Source organism: Argopecten irradians, chromosome 5 (genome assembly GCF_041381155.1).
Source record: "Argopecten irradians isolate NY chromosome 5, Ai_NY, whole genome shotgun sequence".
Classification (NCBI taxonomy): Eukaryota; Metazoa; Mollusca; class Bivalvia; order Pectinida; family Pectinidae; genus Argopecten; species Argopecten irradians.
Genome location: NC_091138.1, coordinates 4,661,380 through 4,683,405, shown reverse-complemented (window position 1 = coordinate 4,683,405; position 22,026 = coordinate 4,661,380). Strand labels below are relative to the sequence as shown.

The window sequence follows — 22,026 nt, the reverse complement described above, 5'->3', positions numbered from 1 at the left end:
CCATTGTTAAAGACCCTGGGTACTGACAGTCGGCCTAGTTATAAATATGTTACCATTGTTAAAGACCCTGGGTACTGACAGTCGGCCTAGTTATAAATATGTTACCATTGTTAAAGACCCTGGGTACTGACAGACGGCCTAGTTATAAATATGTTACCATTGTTAAAGACCCTGGGTACTGACAGTCGGCCTAGTTATAAATATGTTACCATTGTTAAAGACCCTGGGTACTGACAGTCGGCCTAGTTATAAATATGTTACCATTGTTAAAGACCCTGGGTACTGACAGTCGGCCTAGTTATAAATATGTTACCATTGTTAAAGACCCTGGGTACTGACAGACGGCCTAGTTATAAATATGTTACCATTGTTAAAGACCCTGGGTACTGACAGACGGCCTAGTTATAAATATGTTACCATTGTTAAAGACCCTGGGTACTGACAGTCGGCCTAGTTATAAATATGTTACCATTGTTAAAGACCCTGGGTACTGACAGACGGCCTAGTTATAAATATGTTACCATTGTTAAAGACCCTGGGTACTGACAGTCGGCCTAGTTATAAATATGTTACCATTGTTAAAGACCCTGGGTACTGACAGTCGGCCTAGTTATAAATATGTTACCATTGTTAAAGACCCTGGGTACTGACAGACGGCCTAGTTATAAATATGTTACCATTGTTAAAGACCCTGGGTACTGACAGTCGGCCTAGTTATAAATATGTTACCATTGTTAAAGACCCTGGGTACTGACAGACAGCCTAGTTATAAATATGTTACCATTGTTAAAGAACCCTGGGTACTGACAGTCGGCCTAGTTATAAATATGTTACCATTGTTAAAGACCCTGGGTACTGACAGTCGGCCTAGTTATAAATATGTTACCATTGTTAAAGACCCTGGGTACTGACAGTCGGCCTAGTTATAAATATGTTACCATTGTTAAAGACCGGACCATGGCGTTTAATTCTGACAGTCGGCCTGTTATAAATATGTTACCATTGTTAAGACCTGGGTACTGACAGACGGCCTAGTTATAAATATGTTACCATTGTTAAAGACCCTGGGTACTGACAGACGGCCTAGTTATAAATATGTTACCATTGTTAAAGACCCTGGGTACTGACAGACGGCCTAGTTATAAATATGTTACCATTGTTAAAGACCCTGGGTACTGACAGACGGCCTAGTTATAAATATGTTACCATTGTTAAAGACCCTGGGTACTGACAGACGGCCTAGTTATAAATATGTTACCATTGTTAAAGACCCTGGGTACTGACAGACGGCCTAGTTATAAATATGTTACCATTGTTAAAGACCCTGGGTACTGACAGTCGGCCTAGTTATAAATATGTTACCATTGTTAAAGACCCTGGGTACTGACAGTCGGCCTAGTTATAAATATGTTACCATTGTTAAAGACCCTGGGTACTGACAGTCGGCCTAGTTATAAATATGTTACCATTGTTAAAGACCCTGGGTACTGACAGACGGCCTAGTTATAAATATGTTACCATTGTTAAAGACCCTGGGTACTGACAGACGGCCTAGTTATAAATATGTTACCATTGTTAAAGACCCTGGGTACTGACAGTCGGCCTAGTTATAAATATGTTACCATTGTTAAAGACCCTGGGTACTGACAGACGGCCTAGTTATAAATATGTTACCATTGTTAAAGACCCTGGGTACTGACAGACGGCCTAGTTATAAATATGTTACCATTGTTAAAGACCCTGGGTACTGACAGACGGCCTAGTTATAAATATGTTACCATTGTTAAAGACCCTGGGTACTGACAGACGGCCTAGTTATAAATATGTTACCATTGTTAAAGACCCTGGGTACTGACAGACAGCCTAGTTATAAATATGTTACCATTGTTAGACCCTGGGTACTGACAGACGGCCTAGTTATAAATATGTTACCATTGTTAAAGACCCTGGGTACTGACAGTCGGCCTAGTTATAAATATGTTACCATTGTTAAAGACCCTGGGTACTGACAGACGGCCTAGTTATAAATATGTTACCATTGTTAAAGACCCTGGGTACTGACAGACGGCCTAGTTATAAATATGTTACCATTGTTAAAGACCCTGGGTACTGGCAGTCGGCCTAGTTATAAATATGTTACAATTGTTAAAGACCCTGGGTACTGACAGACGGCCTAGTTATAAATATGTTACCATTGTTAAAGACCCTGGGTACTGACAGACGGCCTAGTTATAAATATGTTACCATTGTTAAAGACCCTGGGTACTGACAGTCGGCCTAGTTATAAATATGTTACCATTGTTAAAGACCCTGGGTACTGACAGACGGCCTAGTTATAAATATGTTACCATTGTTAAAGACCCTGGGTACTGACAGTCGGCCTAGTTATAAATATTATTGGTTACCATTGTTAAAGACCTGGACCGGTACTGACAGACGGCCTAGTTATAAATATGTTACCATTGTTAAAGACCCTGGGTACTGACAGTCGGCCTAGTTATAAATATGTTACCATTGTTAAAGACCCTGGGTACTGACAGTCGGCCTAGTTATAATTATGTTACCATTGTTAAACACAATTAACCAGGTACTGTGTATTTCAGTTCTACTATATATTGTATTAACAGTCAGATGACTGTTAAGGCCCCTTGGGCCTCTTGTTTTGTAATAGATAGGGAAAATAAATCACAGTAAAAATGGAATTTAATTTGAGAAGAATTCAAAGTTTAAAATGTTACTTCAAGATAGCAGCTGTGAGGGCCATCTTAGATTACTGCCCAACTGGATATTACCAGGCAAGTTTGAGCTCAATCCAACTGATGGAACACAATGCTTGGAATGTGATAATTTCTAGACAGTGGGCAAAACAGAAAATGCACAATGACATTCCTTTATGTGTGTTAGATATTCTCAAAACAATTTGCATATAAACTTTTAACATCAACATTTAATATTATAAAGCAAGTTATTAACAATTTATGATCACAGTTTTGGACAAACTTCTAAGCAGAAATTTGCATATTTTACAAATCAACAAGACTGAAAAACAAAGGCAGTGTATCCGATAGAAATATAGACCACATCAGGATTCTACAATGATAAATACTGGGACAATGTCAGGTGTACAAAATGGCATTGAAATGATTTTGACATGGACATAATTTTGAGACAATAAAAAAACAAGCTTGCTATTCCTTAGGACACACTATACATTGACATTACTTAAATATATGTACAATGTGTATATTGAAGTTTTGGACTCTTAAATATGAGTACACAGCAATCTTTTATGGTGATGCCACTTGAATATGTGTACACAGTAATTTTAGATGGTGATGTCACTTGAATATGTGAATACAGTGATTGAAGATGGTGATGTCACTTGAATATGTGTACACTGACTGTAGATGGTGATGTCACTTGAATATGTGTACACATTGGTTGTAGATGGTGATGTCACTTGAATATGTGTATACATTGATTGTAAATGGTGATGTCACTTGAATATGTGTACACATTGATTGTAGATGGTGATGTCACTTGAATATGTGTACACATTGGTTGTAGATGGTGATGTCACTTGAATATGTGTATACATTGATTGTAGATGGTGATGTCACTTGAATATGTGTACACATTGGTTGTAGATGGTGATGTCACTTGAATATGTGTACACATTGATTGTAGATGGTGATGTCACTTGAATATGTGTACACATTGGTTGTAGATGGTAATAAGCTTCCTCCAGTAGTGTCCGAGACCTTTAATACCAGTGGAGGGGTCAGCATGGTAAGACAGCTGACCAGAATACGGCTCCCAAACACAAGTTTGGCCTCTGTGATCTGTGGCGGAAACGCTTCCCTCCAACTGTCCAATACTCTTCACACTGAAACAATACAATCAAAAGTTACCTACTGAATGTGTACTGCTGCTGCAATAGTATTAAACAATGTGGATACATTAGACAGGAAGGCATGCAATGAAACACACGTCCCTCTCCCAGCTAGTGGCTGTATAACAGAGTAACCCAGTACCTAACCCTCTCAGCTAGTGGCTGTAAAACAGAGTAACCCAGTACCTACCTCTCCCAGCTAGTGGGTGTATAACAGACTAACCCAGTGCCTACCCCTTCAAGCTAGTGGCTGTGTAACAGAGTAACCCAGTACCTACCCCTCCCAGCTAGTGGCTGTATAACAGAGTAACGTATAACAGTGTAACCCAGTACCTACCCCTCCCAGCTAGTGGCTGTATAACAGAGTAACCCAGTACCTACCCTTCCCAGCTAGTGGCTGTATAACAGAGTAACCCAGTACCTACCCCTCCCAGCTAGTGGCTGTATAACAGAGTAACCCAGTACCTACCCTTCCCAGCTAGTGGCTGTATAATGGAGTAACCCAGTACCTACCCCTCCCAGCTAGTGGCTGTATAACAGAGTAACCCAGTACCTACCTATCCCAGCTAGTGGCTGTATAACAGAGTAACCCAGTACCTCCCCCTCCCAGCTAGTGGCTGTCTAACAGAGTAACCCAGTACCTACCTATCCCAGCTAGTGGCTGTATAACAGAGTAACCCAGTACCTACCCCTCCGAGCTAGTGGCTGTAAAACAGAGTAACCCAGTACCTACCCCTCCCAGCTAGTGGCTGTATAACAGAGTAACCCAGTACCTACCCCTCCCAGCTAGTGGCTGTATAACAGAGTAACCCAGTACCTACCCCCTCCCAGCTAGTGGCTGTATAACAGAGTAACCCAGTACCTACCCTACCCAGCTAGTGGTGTATAACAGACTAACCCAGTACCTACCCCTCCCAGCTAGTGGCTGTATAACAGAGTAACCCAGTACCTACCCCTCCCAGCTAGTGGCTGTATAACAGAGTAACCCAGTACCTACCCCTCCCAGCTAGTGGCTGTATAACAGAGTAACCCAGTACCTACCCCTCCCAGCTAGTGGCTGTATATAACAGAGTAACCCAGTACCTCCCCCTCCCAGCTAGTGGCTGTATAACAGAGTAACCCAGTACCTATCCCTTCCAGCTAGTGGCTGTATAAGAGAGTAACCCAGTACCCACCCCTCCCAGCTAGTGGCTGTATAACAGAGTAACCCAGTACCTACCCCTCCCAGCTAGTGGCTGTATAACAGAGTAACCCAGTACCTACCCCTCCCAGCTAGTGGCTGTATAACAGAGTAACCCAGTACCTACCCCTCCCAGCTAGTGGCTGTATAACAGAGTAACCCAGTACCTACCCCTCCCAGCTAGTGGCTGTATAACAGAGTAACCCAGTACCTACCCCTCCCAGCTAGTGGCTGTATAACAGAGTAACCCAGTACCTACCCCTCCCAGCTAGTGGCTGTATAACAGAGTAACCCAGTACCTACCCCTCCCAGCTAGTGGCTGTATAACAGACTAACCCAGTACCTACCCCTCCCAGCTAGTGGCTGTATAACAGAGTAACCCAGTACCCACCCCTCCCAGCTAGTGGCTGTATAACAGAGTAACCCAGTACCTACCCCTCCCAGCTAGTGGCTGTATAACAGAGTAACCCAGTACCTCCCCCTCCCAGCTAGTGGCTGTATAACAGAGTAACCCAGTACCTACCCCTCCCAGCTAGTGGCTGTATAACAGAGTAACCCAGTACCTACCTATCCCAGCTAGTGGGTGTATAACAGACTAACCCAGTGCCTACCCCTTCCAGCTAGTGGCTGTATAAGAGAGTAACCCAGTACCCACCCCTCCCAGCTAGTGGCTGTATAACAGAGTAACCCAGTACCTACCCCTCCCAGCTAGTGGCTGTATAACAGAGTAACCCAGTACCTCCCCCTCCCAGCTAGTGGCTGTATAACAGAGTAACCCAGTACCTACCCCTCCCAGCTAGTGGCTGTATAACAGAGTAACCCAGTACCTACCCCTCCCAGCTAGTGGCTATATAACAGAGTAACCCAGTACCCAGTACCTCCCCCTCCCAGCTAGTGGCTGTATAACAGACTAACCCAGTGCCTATCCCTTCCAGCTAGTGGCTGTATAAGAGAGTAACCCAGTACCCACCCCTCCCAGCTAGTGGCTGTATAACAGAGTAACCCATTACCTACCCCTCCCAGCTAGTGGCTGTATAACAGAGTAACCCAGTACCTCCCCCTCCCAGCTAGTGGCTGTATAACAGAGTAACCCAGTACCTACCCCTCCCAGCTAGTGGCTGTATAACAGAGTAACCCAGTATCCACCCCTCCCAGCTAGTGGCTATATAACAGAGTAACCCAGTACCTCCCCCTCCCAGCTAGTGGCTGTATAACAGAGTAACCCAGTACCTACCCCTCCCAGCTAGTGGCTGTATAATGGAGTAAGACTTTGCTGATTTCTTTCTCCGGGTTGATCACCAGTAGCACACCAGCATTGTCTGATTTCTGATCAGCCAGCAAACACAGCAGTAAATAGTCCTGTTAACAAGAGCAGAATTTAACATTGGTGCTACATCTTAACACCTCACCTAGATACCTAAACATTACTTATAGTCTGTCTGAGTATTTGTTATCTTTATTGTGTCTCTGTTAAAACGATTCTGAATTTCTGATCCAGCGTGTTGGTTAGAGATCAGACAGCCACAATCTTTCTGACTATTTCGGACAAGGCTGAATTGTTCTTAAAAGGTTTACAGTCTGTATTGCTTCAGAAATCAATCACATTTAACATATTATACAAGTAACTCTGAATGAAGGTCAAGGCCATCAATTTGAACAAACTTAGTAGGTCTTCACCTTAGTATAGCATGCTCTAAATCAAAAATTAAGATCTTAATTATTGCAGATGAAAGCAGTCAAAGAGTAAATTAGACAACTTTATCTACCACAAAGTCTTGTACTAACCTGCTGCCACTGTATGGAGACCAGAGTAGATATTTCTGACCAGGTCTTTGACAGATCAAATGTCCACACTAATGTTCCTGTTTCTGTGTTCCTGGGAATTATAAGTGTACTTAATGTAGTACAAGTGTAATACAGAACACTATCTCACTTTTACCTGAATTGAGCCCAGGCCTTTATAATTTGAAAATTATCACATTATTGAGTAGATTTGTTAAAACCAAAAAGCTGTTAACATTGTAGATCACAGGAAGCAGTTTTTCTGGTATTTTAGGTTTTGTTGTTAATGTTACCCCCGGTAATCCAAATCTATCTCTTAACTGTCTTAATTTGCCCACAGCATTTTGAAAATGGTTGTCTAATAAATCATGTAAATCAGCAAGAGTGATTGTGATGAAACCATTTTTGAAGTTTGTAAAAGGGGCTGAATTTCTGCCCTAAACACTGCCAATTGAGAGCTCTGCAGTGTAATACCGTATTTTCCCTAATGAGGGCGCCGGGCGCGGGTAAATGGCCAAAGGGGGCGCCGTTATTTTTCTGAAACTTACTATAACCAACTTACGTTTTGAAGTCAAGTAAGTGTTGAAATTACATAATTATGAAGAAATGTATGCACCAGAAGTATCAAACATTGGTTAAATATGTCTGTTTCACGGAATTTTGGCATTTCATGCTAGCCTGTTTGTTTACCATGCGTACACAAAATGGCGGACGGTGCTTTCGATCGCTACTTTCGTTTTGTGGCTGATGGGAATTACCGACAAGAGCACACAATAAAATGCTTAGAAATGATAACATTCCTGTTATTTAGGAACCTTTATCATAGATATACAGTAAGTAATCACAAATGTTGTTGCCAGTTAGTCTTCATCCATACACGTGTGTGGGGCATTCAAGTGACACGTTTTATTTTGAATATGGCGTTCTCGCTATTTCTATGTGTAAACACTTGGCAAAGAGGTCCTAAGTTGTCCAATGCAACAAATTTAGTGCTTATAAAAGCTGATCGGATATCTGTTAAGCATCAGATTGATGTGAAACAGTATTTTTTTAGCGTCCGCAAAGACAAATCGTCACAATCTGGCACAAAAATTGTATGAAATTAGTTGATTTTTTCAGCAAAAAACGTGGGGGCGCCCTTATTAGAGGAGGCGCTCTTAATAGGGAAAATACGGTACATACAGAACTAGCTACGTCAAAACAGACTTAAAGATAAATCTAGTTATTTCAGTAAGTACAAAGATTTGGTTTTCGTTTTATAAGTTTAACATCTTATAACAGCCAGAGTCATTCATGGACATGTATGATTTGTTGGAGAAAAGCCAAAGTACCTAAAGATAGAGGGATGGTAGAAATGTGTCGAGATATCTTAACCACTTGGCCAACGCAGCCCATTAATACAAAGACAGGACCATATGAGTAGGTGATTTGTGGTGGACCAGAGAACGAGTGTGAATGGGAGATTCTCCACAAGTGTTAGACTCGAGGGGACTTACCATATGAGTAGGTGATTTGTGGTGGACCAGAGAACGAGTGTGGATGGGAGATTCTCCACAAGTGTTAGACTCGAGGGGACTTACCATATGAGAAGGTGATTTGTGGTGGACCAGAGAACGAGTGTGGATGGGAGATTCTCCACAAGTATTAGACTCGAGGGGACTTACCATATGAGAAGGTGATTTGTGGTGGACCAGAGAACGAGTGTGGATGGGAGATTCTCCACAAGTGTTAGACTCGAGGGGACTTACCGTATGAGTAGGTGATTTGTGGTGGACCAGAGAACGAGTGTGGAATGGGAGATTCTCCACAAGTGTTAGACTCGAGGGGACTACCATATGAGTAGGTGATTTGTGGTGGACCAGAGAACAAGTGTGGATGGGAGATTCTCCACAAGTGTTAGACTCGAGGGGACTTACCATATGAGTAGGTGATTATTGGTGGACCAGAGAACGAGTGTGGATGGGAGATTCTCCACAAGTGTTAGACTCGAGGGGACTTACCATATGAGTAGGTGATTTGTGGTGGACCAGAGACCGAGTGTGGATGGGAGATTCTCCACAAGTATTAGACTCGAGGGGACTAACCATATGAGTAGGTGATTTATGCTGGACCAGAGAACGAGTGTGGATGGTTACCATATGAGTAGGTGATTTGTGGTGGACCAGAGAACGAGTGTGGATGGGAGATTCTCCACAAGTGTTAGACTCGTGGAGACTTACCATATGAGTAGGTGATTTATGGTGGACCAGAGAACGAGTGTGGATGGGAGATTCTCCACAAGTGTTAGACTCGAGGGGACTTACCATATGAGTAGGTGATTTATGGTGGACCAGAGAACGAGTGTGGATGGGAGATTCTTCACAAGTGTTAGACTCGAGGGGACTTACCATATGAGTAGGTGATTTGTGGTGGACCAGAGAACGAGTGTGGATGGGAGATTCTCCACAAGTGTTAGACTCGAGGGGACTTACCATATGAGTAGGTGATTTGTGGTGGACCAGAGAACGAGTGTGGATGGGAGATTCTCCACAAGTGGAGGGGACTTACGATGTGAGTAGGTGATTTGTGGTGGACCAGAGGAAGAGTGTGGATGGGAAATTCTCCAAAAGTGTTAGACTCGAGGGGACTTACCATATGAGTAGGTGATTTGTGGTGGACCAGAGAATGAGTGTGGATGGGAGATTCTCCACAAGTGTTAGACTCGAGGGGACTTACCATATGAGTAGGTGATTTATGGTGGACCAGAGAACGAGTGTGGATGGTTCCCATATGAGTAGGTGATTTGTGGTGGACCAGAGAACGAGTGTGGATGGGAGATTCTCCACAAGTGTTAGAGTCGAGGGGACTTACCATATGAGTAGGTGAATTGTGGTGGACCAGAGAACGAGTGTGGATGGGAGATTCTCCACAAGTGTTAGACTCGAGGGGACTTACCATATGAGTAGCTGATTTGTGGTGGACCAGAGAACGAGTGTGGATGGGAGATTCTCCACAAGTGTTAGACTCGAGGGGACTTACGATATGAGTAGGTGATTTGTGGTGGACCAGAGAACGAGTGTGGATGGGAGATTCTCCACAAGTGTTAGACTCGAGGGGACTTACCATATGAGTAGGTGATTTATGGTGGACCAGAGAACGAGTGTGGATGGGAGATTCTCCACAAGTGTTACACTCGAGGGGACTTACCATATGAGTAGGTGATTTGTGGTGGACCAGAGAACGAGTGTGGATGGGAGATTCTCCAAAAGTGTTAGACTCGAGGGGACTTACCATATGAGTAGGTGATTAGTGGTGGACCAGAGAACGAGTGTGGATGGGAGATTCTCCACAAGTGGAGGGGACTTACGATATGAGTAGGTGATTTGTGGTGGACCAGAGGAAGAGTGTGGATGGGAGATTCTCCAAAAGTGTTAGACTCGAGGGGACTTACCATATGAGTAGGTGATTTGTGGTGGACCAGAGAATGAGTGTGGATGGGAGATTCTCCACAAGTGTTAGACTCGAGGGGACTTACCATATGAGTAGGTGATTTATGGTGGACCAGAGAACGAGTGTGGATGGTTCCCATATGAGTAGGTGATTTGTGGTGGACCAGAGAACGAGTGTGGATGGGAGATTCTCCACAAGTGTTAGAGTCGAGGGGACTTACCATATGAGTAGGTGAATTGTGGTGGACCAGAGAACGAGTGTGGATGGGAGATTCTCCACAAGTGTTAGACTCGAGGGGACTTACCATATGAGTAGGTGATTTGTGGTGGACCAGAGAACGAGTGTGGATGGGAGATTCTCCACAAGTGTTAGACTCGAGGGGACTTACCATATGAGTAGGTGATTATGGTGGACCAGAGAACGAGTGTGGATGGGAGATTCTCCACAAGTGTTAGACTCGAGGGGACTTACCATATGAGTAGGTGATTAGTGGTGGACCAGAGAACGAGTGTGGATGGGAGATTCTCCACAATTGTCAGACTCTTCCCTGTACCAGTACCATCAGGGGAGGGGTCAAATTCCTGCTGGGCTGTAAGCTGGCCATCGTAGGTCACAGCGTACTTAGTTATCCTGGTCCTAGTTTGGTCATTCTGACCCACAGCTATAGCATCTACAGTTAGACTGCAGGCAGTTATACTGAAACATACAGGATCATACCACATACAAACACAGTGTAATGTGTTAACCTTCTCATATCCACATCCGACTTATATAATAGTATGGCATTATCCATTATTATAATCAAAATCTGTGTAATCCAGAAACCTGTAGATACACACCAGTATTGTTTATCCCAATGAAAATCAGTTTAGACAAGTTATACTGTATCAGATGAGTTGGCTCCGCAGTTGGTATAAAAACCCAAATACATCAAGGTCAAAGTAACAATTATCAAAGTATAACTTTAAATGTATGCAAGTATTGTATAAAAAAATAACAGCAAAAAGAAACTGTAATTTGGAATTTTTGACTGAGTTTCCATTGTAACAGAAAAAATTCCAAAAATTAAAGGTCAAAGTACAAAGTAACAATAATTAAAGTATAACTTTAAATGTATGCGAGTATTGTAAAACTGAAGAAAAAAAAACAACACAGCAGGTAACAAAAAGAAACTGTAATTTGGAATTTTTGACTGAGTTTCCATGGTAACAGAAAAAATTCCAAAAATTGAAGGGTCACAATAACAAAAGGCACAACTAGGGTACTAGTCTGATATATTCAGAAAGTTGCATGGAGCTGCGTTACACGGTTTTGGAGTTATCGTCTTGAAACAAAAGGAAACAAGTAATTTGGTATTTTTGACTAAGTTTCCATAGTAATGGAAAAAATTCACTAAATGGAAGGTCCGTAATAGCAAAGGCACAACAAGGGCACTTGTCTGATGTATACAGAAAGTTTCAAGGAAAGGTGTCAAAAGATTTTTGAGTTATAGCCTGGAAAAGAATTTCCGACAGAGAGAGAGCCCAATTTAATATCCCCCGCAAACGCATTTCGTGGGAGATAACTAGAGGACAGATCTAGAGGTATAACAAGTTCCATTGATAGAAAAATGAATACAATAACAATCAACACTATAATATGTTAATGATTTATCAATTAATGGTTCAATACTCCAATATTTCACATTACCATAAAAACAGGTACTGCAATACAACCATATCTACAACGAGCCATGATTATCAAGAGGCATCTATACAAGCCAAGAAAGGCTTCCTTTTGATGCAGCTTTTAGCCAAATGTTCAGGCAAATACAGAATAGTTATTTACTACTGTAAATCGGTGAAATTCAGTTTTGAAATTGAGGGTTAACACATTAACATGAATTAATAGTCATACATGAATATGTATCAAACATTCATGATTTATGTTGGCTTATCAGAATGCAACACAGACATACCTATACCCCTGTATACATTGCAGTAGCAGGGCCTCATCAGTCTTAGCGTTGTAATGAACCACCTGGGCAATAGATGTAATACTCCCATGTAACAGTACCACAAAGTAGCAGAACTTGTCTCGGAATACAGCTGGGAAGGTGTGACACTCCACGGAACGGTAGTCCTAGGTAAAAGTAGTAGAACAAGAGCTGTTTGAGAATAGCAAAGCTTGCCTCTGGAGGTTTGTTGATATAATTCAGGTTCCTTGTAATTTACCAGTATTATAAAATATAGCAATGTCATTATCATTACATAACTTTTCAGCCCATTGAGCCTCTTGAAATTCTCTAAATCTAGCATTTTCTCCCTTTAAATGATTGTCTATACATGTCAGTATGGATAACAGTATTACAACACTCCTTAGCTTGGGGTTTCCAATGACGACGCCAAAAATATTCCCAAGACAAGCTAATAAGTACTAGTTAAAACCAATAGTACAGCAAACTTGTTGTAGGTTTTCATAGGATAAACGTTTTTAAAACTTTTATTATGTAGAATACTGATGAGAGGCAAGCTAAAAACAGATTTCTATCTAGCACATTACTCAATTTTAGTGAGAACGTCAATCTACAATTCTAGGGTCTAATTTCTATAAGCAGTTTGCTCGTCCCTGTACTGAACATCTTTGGGCTTCTTACATGAAATCTTACATAACTGTTTCCATTTGATAGATCCCAAGATATCTTTTATATCTAATGAAGGACCTTAGGTATTATGGGTAAGATTTTACCATTAACATGACTGGAGGACAATCAACATAAAGATATATCGTTCACCCACAGTGAAGAGGATCAACTCTCTCATCAATAAAAATCAATGGTCAAACAGATTAATGATAGATCTAAGGCATTTTTCTTCCTAAACTATATACATATTATACCTGAGAAAGTTTCCATGAGTCTACACATGCATAGTTGTCTCCCTTTTGATTCCACAAACTGATTGTTGATTGACTAATGCACAATATCAGGTCAGTTCTACGGCGGATAATCTGTACACAACAAGCAGCAACACACTCCAGTGATTCTTGTTTACTCATCTACAACCAAAACAAAAAAGTACATTTTGGTGAATTTTTAAACCCACTATTTGAAGCAATTCCTTTATTATAAGGTAAACATTTGGATGAAGATAATAATGTTCAGGTCTAGTCTGTGTGTATTTATAGCTAGTTATTTGTTACTATTAATAGCTACAATACTATGGATCACGTTAAACCAATATGGCAATCCAAAACACTAACCATAGATTTATAATCAGTAATTATGACAACATTTTAATTGCATGAACTCATAACTTCAATGTCCCACACAGTTTTGTGTATGGCTACAATGTTCTCTCATTTGCTTGACTATATGTCACATTAACTTGTTAATTATCTAGTGTTTTTCTGTCGTTATAGATAATATTAAACCTGGATACAGCCAAGGTGTTTGAGGCTTTCTCCTCTGTTGACTCTGCGTGACCTGAAGAGTTGACTGTCTTGTGAGCTTCCTATAGAATCCTCAGTACTCTGGCTGCTGTCTCGTGGCAAGCCAAATAAGGCAGGCGATCCTGATTGATAAGAAATGCTTGTAAGATATCCCAGAAGGGCACCCAACAAAGAATGCTCATACGTAAGGTATCCCAGAAGGGCACCCAACAAAGAATGCTCATACGTAAGGTATCCCAGAGGGGCACCCAACAAAGAATGCTCATACGTAAGATATCCCAGAGGGGCACCCAACAAAGAATGCTCATACGTAAGATATCCCAGAGGGGCACCCAACAAAGAATGCTCATACGTAAGATATCCCAGAGGGGCACCCAACAAAGAATGCTCAGACGTAAGATATCCCAGAGGGGCACCCAACAAAGAATGCTCATAAGTAAGATATCCCAGAGGGGCACCCAACAAAGAATACTCATACGTAAGATATCCCAGATGGGCACCCAACAAAGAATGCTCATACATAAGATATCCCAGAGGGGCACCCAACAAAGAATGCTCATACGTAAGGTATCCCAGAGGGGCACCCAATAACGAATGCTCATACGTCAGGTATCGCAGAGGGGCACCCAACAAAGAATGCTCATACGTAAGATATCCCAGAGGGGCACCCAACAAAGAATACTCATACGTAAGGTATCCCAGAGGGGCACCCAACAAAGAATGCTCATACGTCAGATATCCCAGAGGGGCGCCCAACAAAGAATGCTCATACGCAAGATATCCCAGAGGGACACCCAACAAAGAATGCTCATACGTCAGATATCCAAGAGGGGCACCCAACAAAGAATGCTCATACGTAAGGTATCCCAGAGGGGCACCCAACAAAGAATGCTCATACGTAAGGTATCCCAGAGGGGCACCCAACAAAGAATGCTCATACATAAGATATCCCAGAGGGGCACCCAACAAAGAATGCTCATACGTAAGATATCCCAGAGGGGCGCCTAACAAAGAATGCTCATACGTCAGATATCCAAGAGGGGCACCCAACAAAGAATGCTCATACGTCAGATATCCAAGAGGGGCACCAAACAAAGAATGCTCATATGTAAGATATCCCAGAGGGGCACCCAACAAAGAATGCTCATATGTAAGGTATCCCAGAGGGGCACCCAACAAAGAATGCTCATATGTAAGGTATCCCAGAGGGGCACCCAACAAAGAATGCTCATACGTAAGGTATCCCAGAGGGGCACCCAACAAAGAATGCTCATACGTAAGGTATCCCAGAGGGGCACCCAACAAAGAATGCTCATACATAAGATATCCCAGAGGGGCACCCAACAAAGAATGCTCATACGTAAGATATCCCAGAGGGGCGCCCAACAAAGAATGCTCATACGTAAGATATCCCAGAGGGGCACCCAACAAAGAATGCTCATACGTAAGGTATCCCAGAGGGGCACCCAACAAAGAATGCTCATACATAAGATATCCCAGAGGGGCACCCAACAAAGAATGCTCATACGTAAGATATCCCAGAGGGACGCCCAACAAAGAATGCTCATACGTAAGATATCCCAGAGGGGCACCCAACAAAGAATGCTCATACGTAAGGTATCCCAGAGGGGCACCCAACAAAGAATGCTCATACGTCAGATATCCCAGAGGGGCACCCAACAAAGAATGCTCATATGTCAGATATCCAAGAGGGGCACCCAACAAGAAATGATCTATGTCAGACAATGGAAAGAGGAATCGGCTCTCTGCTTTTCCTTTTTTCCATTCTCCCTTTGACATATTGAATACACATATAAAGGAAAACCTCACTGTCATACATTTACAGCTGTGCTACCCCAACTGAGAACGATGCGTGTATATAAATCCCTACCGCTCTACCGCTGACTTGTATTGATGTATTGAATGAGTGTACTGTTGCCGTGTTATTTATAGACTCAAGTACTGTCGCCAAATCCACAGGTAAATAGGTACTGGATGCTATGCTCGGGCCTCTCATCCAGCTTAACGAAACTGAGTGGCTAGTTAGCTTAACCGATCTATATATCATCAACAATGCGTCTGTATCTACTTAAAAACAAAACAAATATTCTTCAAATTGCATAAAAATTCACTTGACTAGTATTTCTTTATTTTATATATCTTAACAAATCTTCATATTTCTAGTAAAATTGCATATGAAACTCCTTATAGATCTAGCGATGCTCATTACGTAGGGAACCGCCATAACATGTCCCGGCTGCAGGCCATGTGCAAAAAGTCAAAACACACGTGGGATTTATAAGATGAGTCCTAAACTGTCCTATATTTAGGAATTTCAATAAGTGGTTTGTAATAGTATTACAGCAAAACTGACAAGCTACAAGGTTAGTGGCATTTTAACCGTACTGTAATATATATATTTAGCCATCAGCTTGGATCTGGTGCCGTACAGGTAGTGAGTTTACTCACAATGTGATTATTGCAAGCCAACGTAAATGCTATCGGATTGGTCTTTAAAGTTTGTTAATGATCTCAAACACACTTATAACTTATTGTGGCAATTTCAAAGTAACTAAATCATAATATTTTCGAATAGTTCTGATAACTATTCATGTGTAATATCTCCAGACATTGACATGCGTACAGATCGAGTACGGCGGACTGCCAATGTTTTTGACATGTTCTGTAAGATATATTTCACTGTTTCAGTTACGGTGGCCAATAAAAGAAAACAAACACAGTGCAATTATATTATGTTATTTCTTAAGCTTCTAAATACAACACTTTTTGTGCAAGTTGTCAAGTATTTATTGTGAATGTTTTGTAATGAAATTACCACCTTTATAACACTGAATTTGTGGTTCCCCGGACATCGTTTTCCCCAAAATTGCAAAATATACCGATACTAGTAGATAGTAGATTTTTTCAGCATTTGAAGCCATAAGAAAAAATACATGTGCAAAGTACACTGGTGTGTAAGAAACACAGGATTTTACGGTATTTGTAACATTTACGATTGTGTTTGGTACAGCTGATGTAGCCAGAGCGCCCGCGATTTACCTGTGCATTGGCGACAGTACTCGAGTCTATAAATAACTAGCTTCACTCATTCAATACATCGATACAAGTCAGCGGCAGAGCGGTAGGGGTTTATATACACGCATCGTTCTCAGTTGGGGTAGCACGGCTGTAATATCATTTATACTTTATCTACAGGTAAAGATATACATTGTATATATTTTGTTGTCATAATTATTACAGATAGCTATGGTACATTATGCAGTGCATAACTATCATTCTCCTTTATCATGTATACTATAACCATGTATCATATGTTTACCTATGGGTTAAACTCGTCATATATTACTTCACTTTTATTACCATTACCTGACACATTCACATCCATCGAGTTGTCATCAGATAATGCCCCTGTTATTTTTGTCTCTTTTAATCGCCTTTGCATCATCTTTCCAAACTGATCAGATGGGAGATTAAAATCACAGGGTTCCTTCTGCCTGCGGTTTTCATCAATAAAGTACTGAAATATTGATGACAGCATTGAAGGAAGAGTATGAGTCTTTCCATGACGTGTAGAGTAGTCTGCCCCTGATCTGTAGCTTTCCTGTATCAATCGTAGAGTTTCATATTCTTCACTGTTTTGAGAGGATTCAGAATCAACTGGGAAATTGATTTCCTGTTCCAATTCCACATCTAAAATCCTTCCAATTGTCCTGCGACGTCGTTTCACTCTCTTACTCTCGATTCTGTTGTTAAGCTCTGGTTTCTGTAGTTTCTCTGCGAGTTCCCTTTGCTTTAACTGGCTAGCTGGAAATTCTTGATCGGATAAAACATTTGATCCCTTTTCTGTGTCATTTTGTAATGGACTTTGAGCAATACAGACAGATTTTCTGTCAACATTTTGTAATTTCTGTTCATGACCTATCACACTATCTGCAGGAAGAGAATGATGATTTCCATCTGTAGGCAAGGAATCTGTCATACATTTAGACACATTTCTTTTTCGGTTAAGAGAAAGAGATCTCCTACCTTGACATTCTGAACTAGAAACAATTTCATTTGAAGAGTTCCAGTTTAAACTTTTATCCGAGTCAGATTTCGTTATTTGATTTTCTGTTCCTTGCTTATTACATGCAGCAACTGTAATGTCGTTTTTCCTGTGGAGTGATATACACTCTTTGAATTTCCTTGAAGTTTTCTGAACAGAAACTATTTCCACATCTTTGTCAACAGTATTACTGAGAGCATGAAAAGTTGTCACCAAAGAATTATAGTGAGAGCTCACAGATTGAACAGGCTTTGTTTCTTTTCCTTCCAGACAAAGCTCCTCTTGTGCAATAGTCTGTACCTCAGAAGATCCACATGTCACTTCGCTTGTACACTGGAAAGTATCACCTACTGGTGAGAAATAAAAGTAATACTTTATTTACTGGGGTGACATATATACTAATAGCATGGCCATCATTAAACACAAACAAATTGATGTGATTCATTATACACATGTGAAATGAATGACCTAACCAGTACATACTGTATTGATAGAAGTTACATTCCGGAGAACATCCTTTTGTACCTAAAACAATAATGTTACAAAGATAATGCATACATACTGTTGTACATAGGTAACATGATAAAATCCCAGAGGGATCTTGGTACCCATCAAATAATTATCTATGCCTTCTTTTTCTATTCCTTTTCAAATATTGAATGCACACATGGAATTATTTCACATTGAGTTTGCTTAGCAGTTGTCAAATTTATCATGGTCACTCTCTGCCATGTTGTGCTTGGATTTATTCCATAATGGATATGTCTAAATGGGACAAAGAGAAATTACATAAGGAATTTCAGAGATTCATAATAGCAGCAATAACATACTCTTACTAACAAAATCCGAGATGGCTACCTTTCGGCCATCTTTTAACTTGTCTCATTGTTCCAAAATGACAATATGCACCAGCAGAGTCGAAGAGAAACCAACTTATCAGATTTGAGATAGATCCCTTTAGTACTTCGTGAGACAATTAATGTTCAACACACTGATGAGCCACTTGGTTGGAATCTGAGGATAACTAGTCTTACCTTCCAAGACTTCCTGTTCTCTCAGTCTCCTTTTAACATGTTCCTTGGCAGAGGCTGCTCTCGCACATTTCTAAAGCAAATAATTAATGCAAGATTAATTTTTAATGCAATAATCTAGAAACATTAAATGTTGATCAGTTTATTATAAATCTATAATTACAATGCAATTTAAACATTTTGAAATAATGCTAAATGTATGTATGCAATATCAGTATTACATCACAACAAATTAATCTTTTGATTTAAAACTTCAACATTTCTATTAACAGTACAGTTGTACATGTTAACACACCATGTGGTAATTATTGACTATCTTCTGTTTTGGTTTGGTTTTATTAGTTTAACGTCCTATCAACGGCCAGAGTCATGTAAGGACGTGCCAGGTTTTTGGTGGAGGAAAGCCAGAGTACCCGGAGAAAAACCACCGACCAGCAGTCAGTACCTAGAAACTGCCCTACATGGGATTCGAACTCGCGACCTTGAGGTAGAGGGCTTGTGGTAATATGTCAAGACATCTTAACCACTCAGCCATCGCCGCCCCACTGGATAAGAAGATGGCGTCCTTATATAACTTTTATAATTTACTTTCCAGTCCTTTTTCAAAGATACAGCACCAAACAAATAACAAATATCTTTAATGGTACGATTTAATAAAAAAAAACTATCTTATGTTTACATAAACTGTAAATGACAATACATTTTTTTTCTGAAAATTTGTTCGCATTAGATATGGCTTACATACGGTAATATAATGACACAGTGTAATACAGTCATTAAAATGTCACTGATATCTCAGAAACACCTTAATTGGTTGTTTTAGATACAAAAATATCACTATTCATTGAAAACAGATTCATAAAAAAAAACATTCAAATTTGTTTCACATGAACAAAATTTATATATACATGTTATCAATTATTTTGTATCAATATGATGGTGTAGATTGGACTGGGTTGATTATCCTTGACCAGGTAGCTCAATCGGTAGAGCTTGATCTGGCTAGTGTTCGGAGGTTTCAAGTTCACATCCCTGTCTGAACGCTACATTTTCTCCTCTCCTCTTACAAAGTCACTTACCTTTAGTTTTTTTTCTTTTCTTGCTAACTCCTTCTTCATTTGCGAGAGTTTTTCCAATATCTACAAAAATAGCACACATGTTAATAATTATTGCCCTTAATGATTTTTTTTTTATATCAGTGTACAATATGCAGTGTAATATGGGTCTTTTATTGGGAGGAAACAATTAACTGACCTAAATCAACAATGCTTCTAAGCTAGATTTTTAAGCCTCATTCAAATAAATAAGTGTGATAAAGCTCTTAACCTAGCATGATGATGTGGTCCCAACAAATCAGAGCTATTGAAAAGGAGCTAATTAGTAATCATTAGAATATTGAATATAGGTGTTTTGCAATACAAATTCATAAAATTTTAAAACAATATGAGATAATTATTGTGTTCATGTTTATCATGTAAATCAACTGTGCTATTACACTGATCACCATCTGCGATATCTCCTTTCCATAAAACAAGCATAAATGAAGACTATACTCAAATGAAAACATCTATAGATATATATTCAGATTGAATTACTAAGTAGGTTAAGATTTCTCAAAACAAATTAAAATCTAGCTAGCAACTACGAACAGAATTGAAATGTTTAGAAACTCGAAAATATGGCTATTTTATTTTTCATTGATTTTCACATACAAGTTTTAACCTTAAACATACACACATTTCATCTTATCTGATAATGGCCAATGTTGGATATGTTATTAAAGTCCTATAATAGTAACACATTTAAATTGTTTCTGTTTTAATTACTTTGAGGTTTGGCCATTTTTCACGCACGATGACTATAGACTATATAATATCAACTTTTTTCTAAGATAAATACTGTTAGCGCTTTTGACAAGAATATTGATATTCAATTTTTTTTATTTTATCACACATGATTTTTTTTAATTATATTTTAAAATCATATGGCAATGGGTTCAGTAACCTGACCCAATCATGATATGTTACGGAATTTTTCAAATGGTTGTTTTATGAAATTAATTATAAATTGATGGAACTGTTAACTGAACTGTTGTGTACGTGGTAAGGATAATTTAGATTCCGATATATAACATAAATACCAGAAACATATATTCGAAAGATTGGTAGCTCAGCCATGGTTTACATATATATATTTCGATCTAACAGCAGCATTTAGAATTTTTTTAGAAAAATTTATAAATCTCCATTTTTTTCATGATAATTGGATCGGCAACCAGTGCTGATTCCATTGGTTTTTTATCATGGATTTGGTAACAGTGGCTGCGAAATCTGCAAACTTTCAAAATGACATGGGATTAAACTTATTGTGATGGGGTTGTGAACAGTTTAGTGTTGATATATGTGAAGAATGACATCTTATTGTATTATCGGCGCAGTGACACATGCAGACATTGCCCAGAACAAGTTTTACAGAACTTTTACTGAAGGTGGTGAAAAATTTGGACAGCAATGCATTTCATTCCTGGTGTTTTTATATAGTATATAGGGGTATTTTTTTGTATATTTATACTATTATATTATAAACAGAAAGTCAAACTCCTGTGAGTACTGTAACGTTACAGTAATATCCACGTACATTTTATCAAATGAACACTTTCCCCTTTGGAATATTCCAGGGTTAGCAAACTCTAGCACTGCCACATGATGGTTTTGTAAAAGGAGTTGGTTTGAGTGGCTTGTACATTGTGTTAAGGTTCATGTATAGGCTTTAACCAGTGATATTTTGCAAGCCTACAACTCATTACTGTGGTGCAATTGAACAAAACTAACTTCATTAATTGTTGGTATGTACCTTGGCTAACTGTCAGTCTTACTGTAGATATGTCATTTGTGAAGCTGCTTGTAAATTTCAGTAAAATAAGAGAAAAACGTATATTTCTGGAGAAGAAATAGAACTCGTGTAAATTGCATTGATGGTACCAAATAAACATGCTATTGTGTTCAGTAGTGACTATGCCAGGTACTCCAACAGTTTGTTTGGAAAAATCGGACCAGCGAATAGCGCAGGAGCCTATTGTTGTAAATGCAAATGGCTGCTTTAAATGGCGGATCACAAATACACTAAAATATGCCATAGGAGGAAAATATGCCATAGGTACGCCATAGGAGTTTTTGCACGCCATAGCAAAATCTATGGAATGTATTTACAAAATAGT

General features: G+C 39.9%; 1 protein-coding gene across 3 annotated transcripts in view; it reads right to left on the bottom strand.

The window, feature by feature from the left end:
• Positions 1-2,929: 2,929 nt before the first annotated feature.
• LOC138322697 (uncharacterized) overlaps positions 2,930-22,026 on the bottom strand; it is a 25,477-nt gene continuing 6,380 nt past the window's right edge. Inside the window, exons 1-11 of one of the 3 annotated variants that reach the window (XM_069266733.1) lie at positions 21,447-21,529; positions 19,889-19,948; positions 18,813-18,882; positions 17,100-18,128; positions 13,695-13,834; positions 13,161-13,319; positions 12,241-12,404; positions 10,755-10,979; positions 6,858-6,948; positions 6,307-6,431; positions 2,930-3,886 (exon numbers count right to left, since the gene is read on the bottom strand). In XM_069266733.1, the coding sequence (XP_069122834.1) occupies positions 3,697-3,886; positions 6,307-6,431; positions 6,858-6,948; positions 10,755-10,979; positions 12,241-12,404; positions 13,161-13,319; positions 13,695-13,834; positions 17,100-18,128; positions 18,813-18,882; positions 19,889-19,927 (2,232 nt within the window). In that variant the 5' untranslated portion in view covers positions 19,928-19,948; positions 21,447-21,529 and the 3' untranslated portion in view covers positions 2,930-3,696. Of the gene's footprint in view, positions 3,887-6,306; positions 6,432-6,857; positions 6,949-10,754; positions 10,980-12,240; positions 12,405-13,160; positions 13,320-13,694; positions 13,835-17,099; positions 18,129-18,812; positions 18,883-19,888; positions 19,949-21,446; positions 21,530-22,026 lie in introns of those variants that run through there. The other 2 variants (XM_069266731.1, XM_069266732.1) reach the window with 2 other exon arrangements.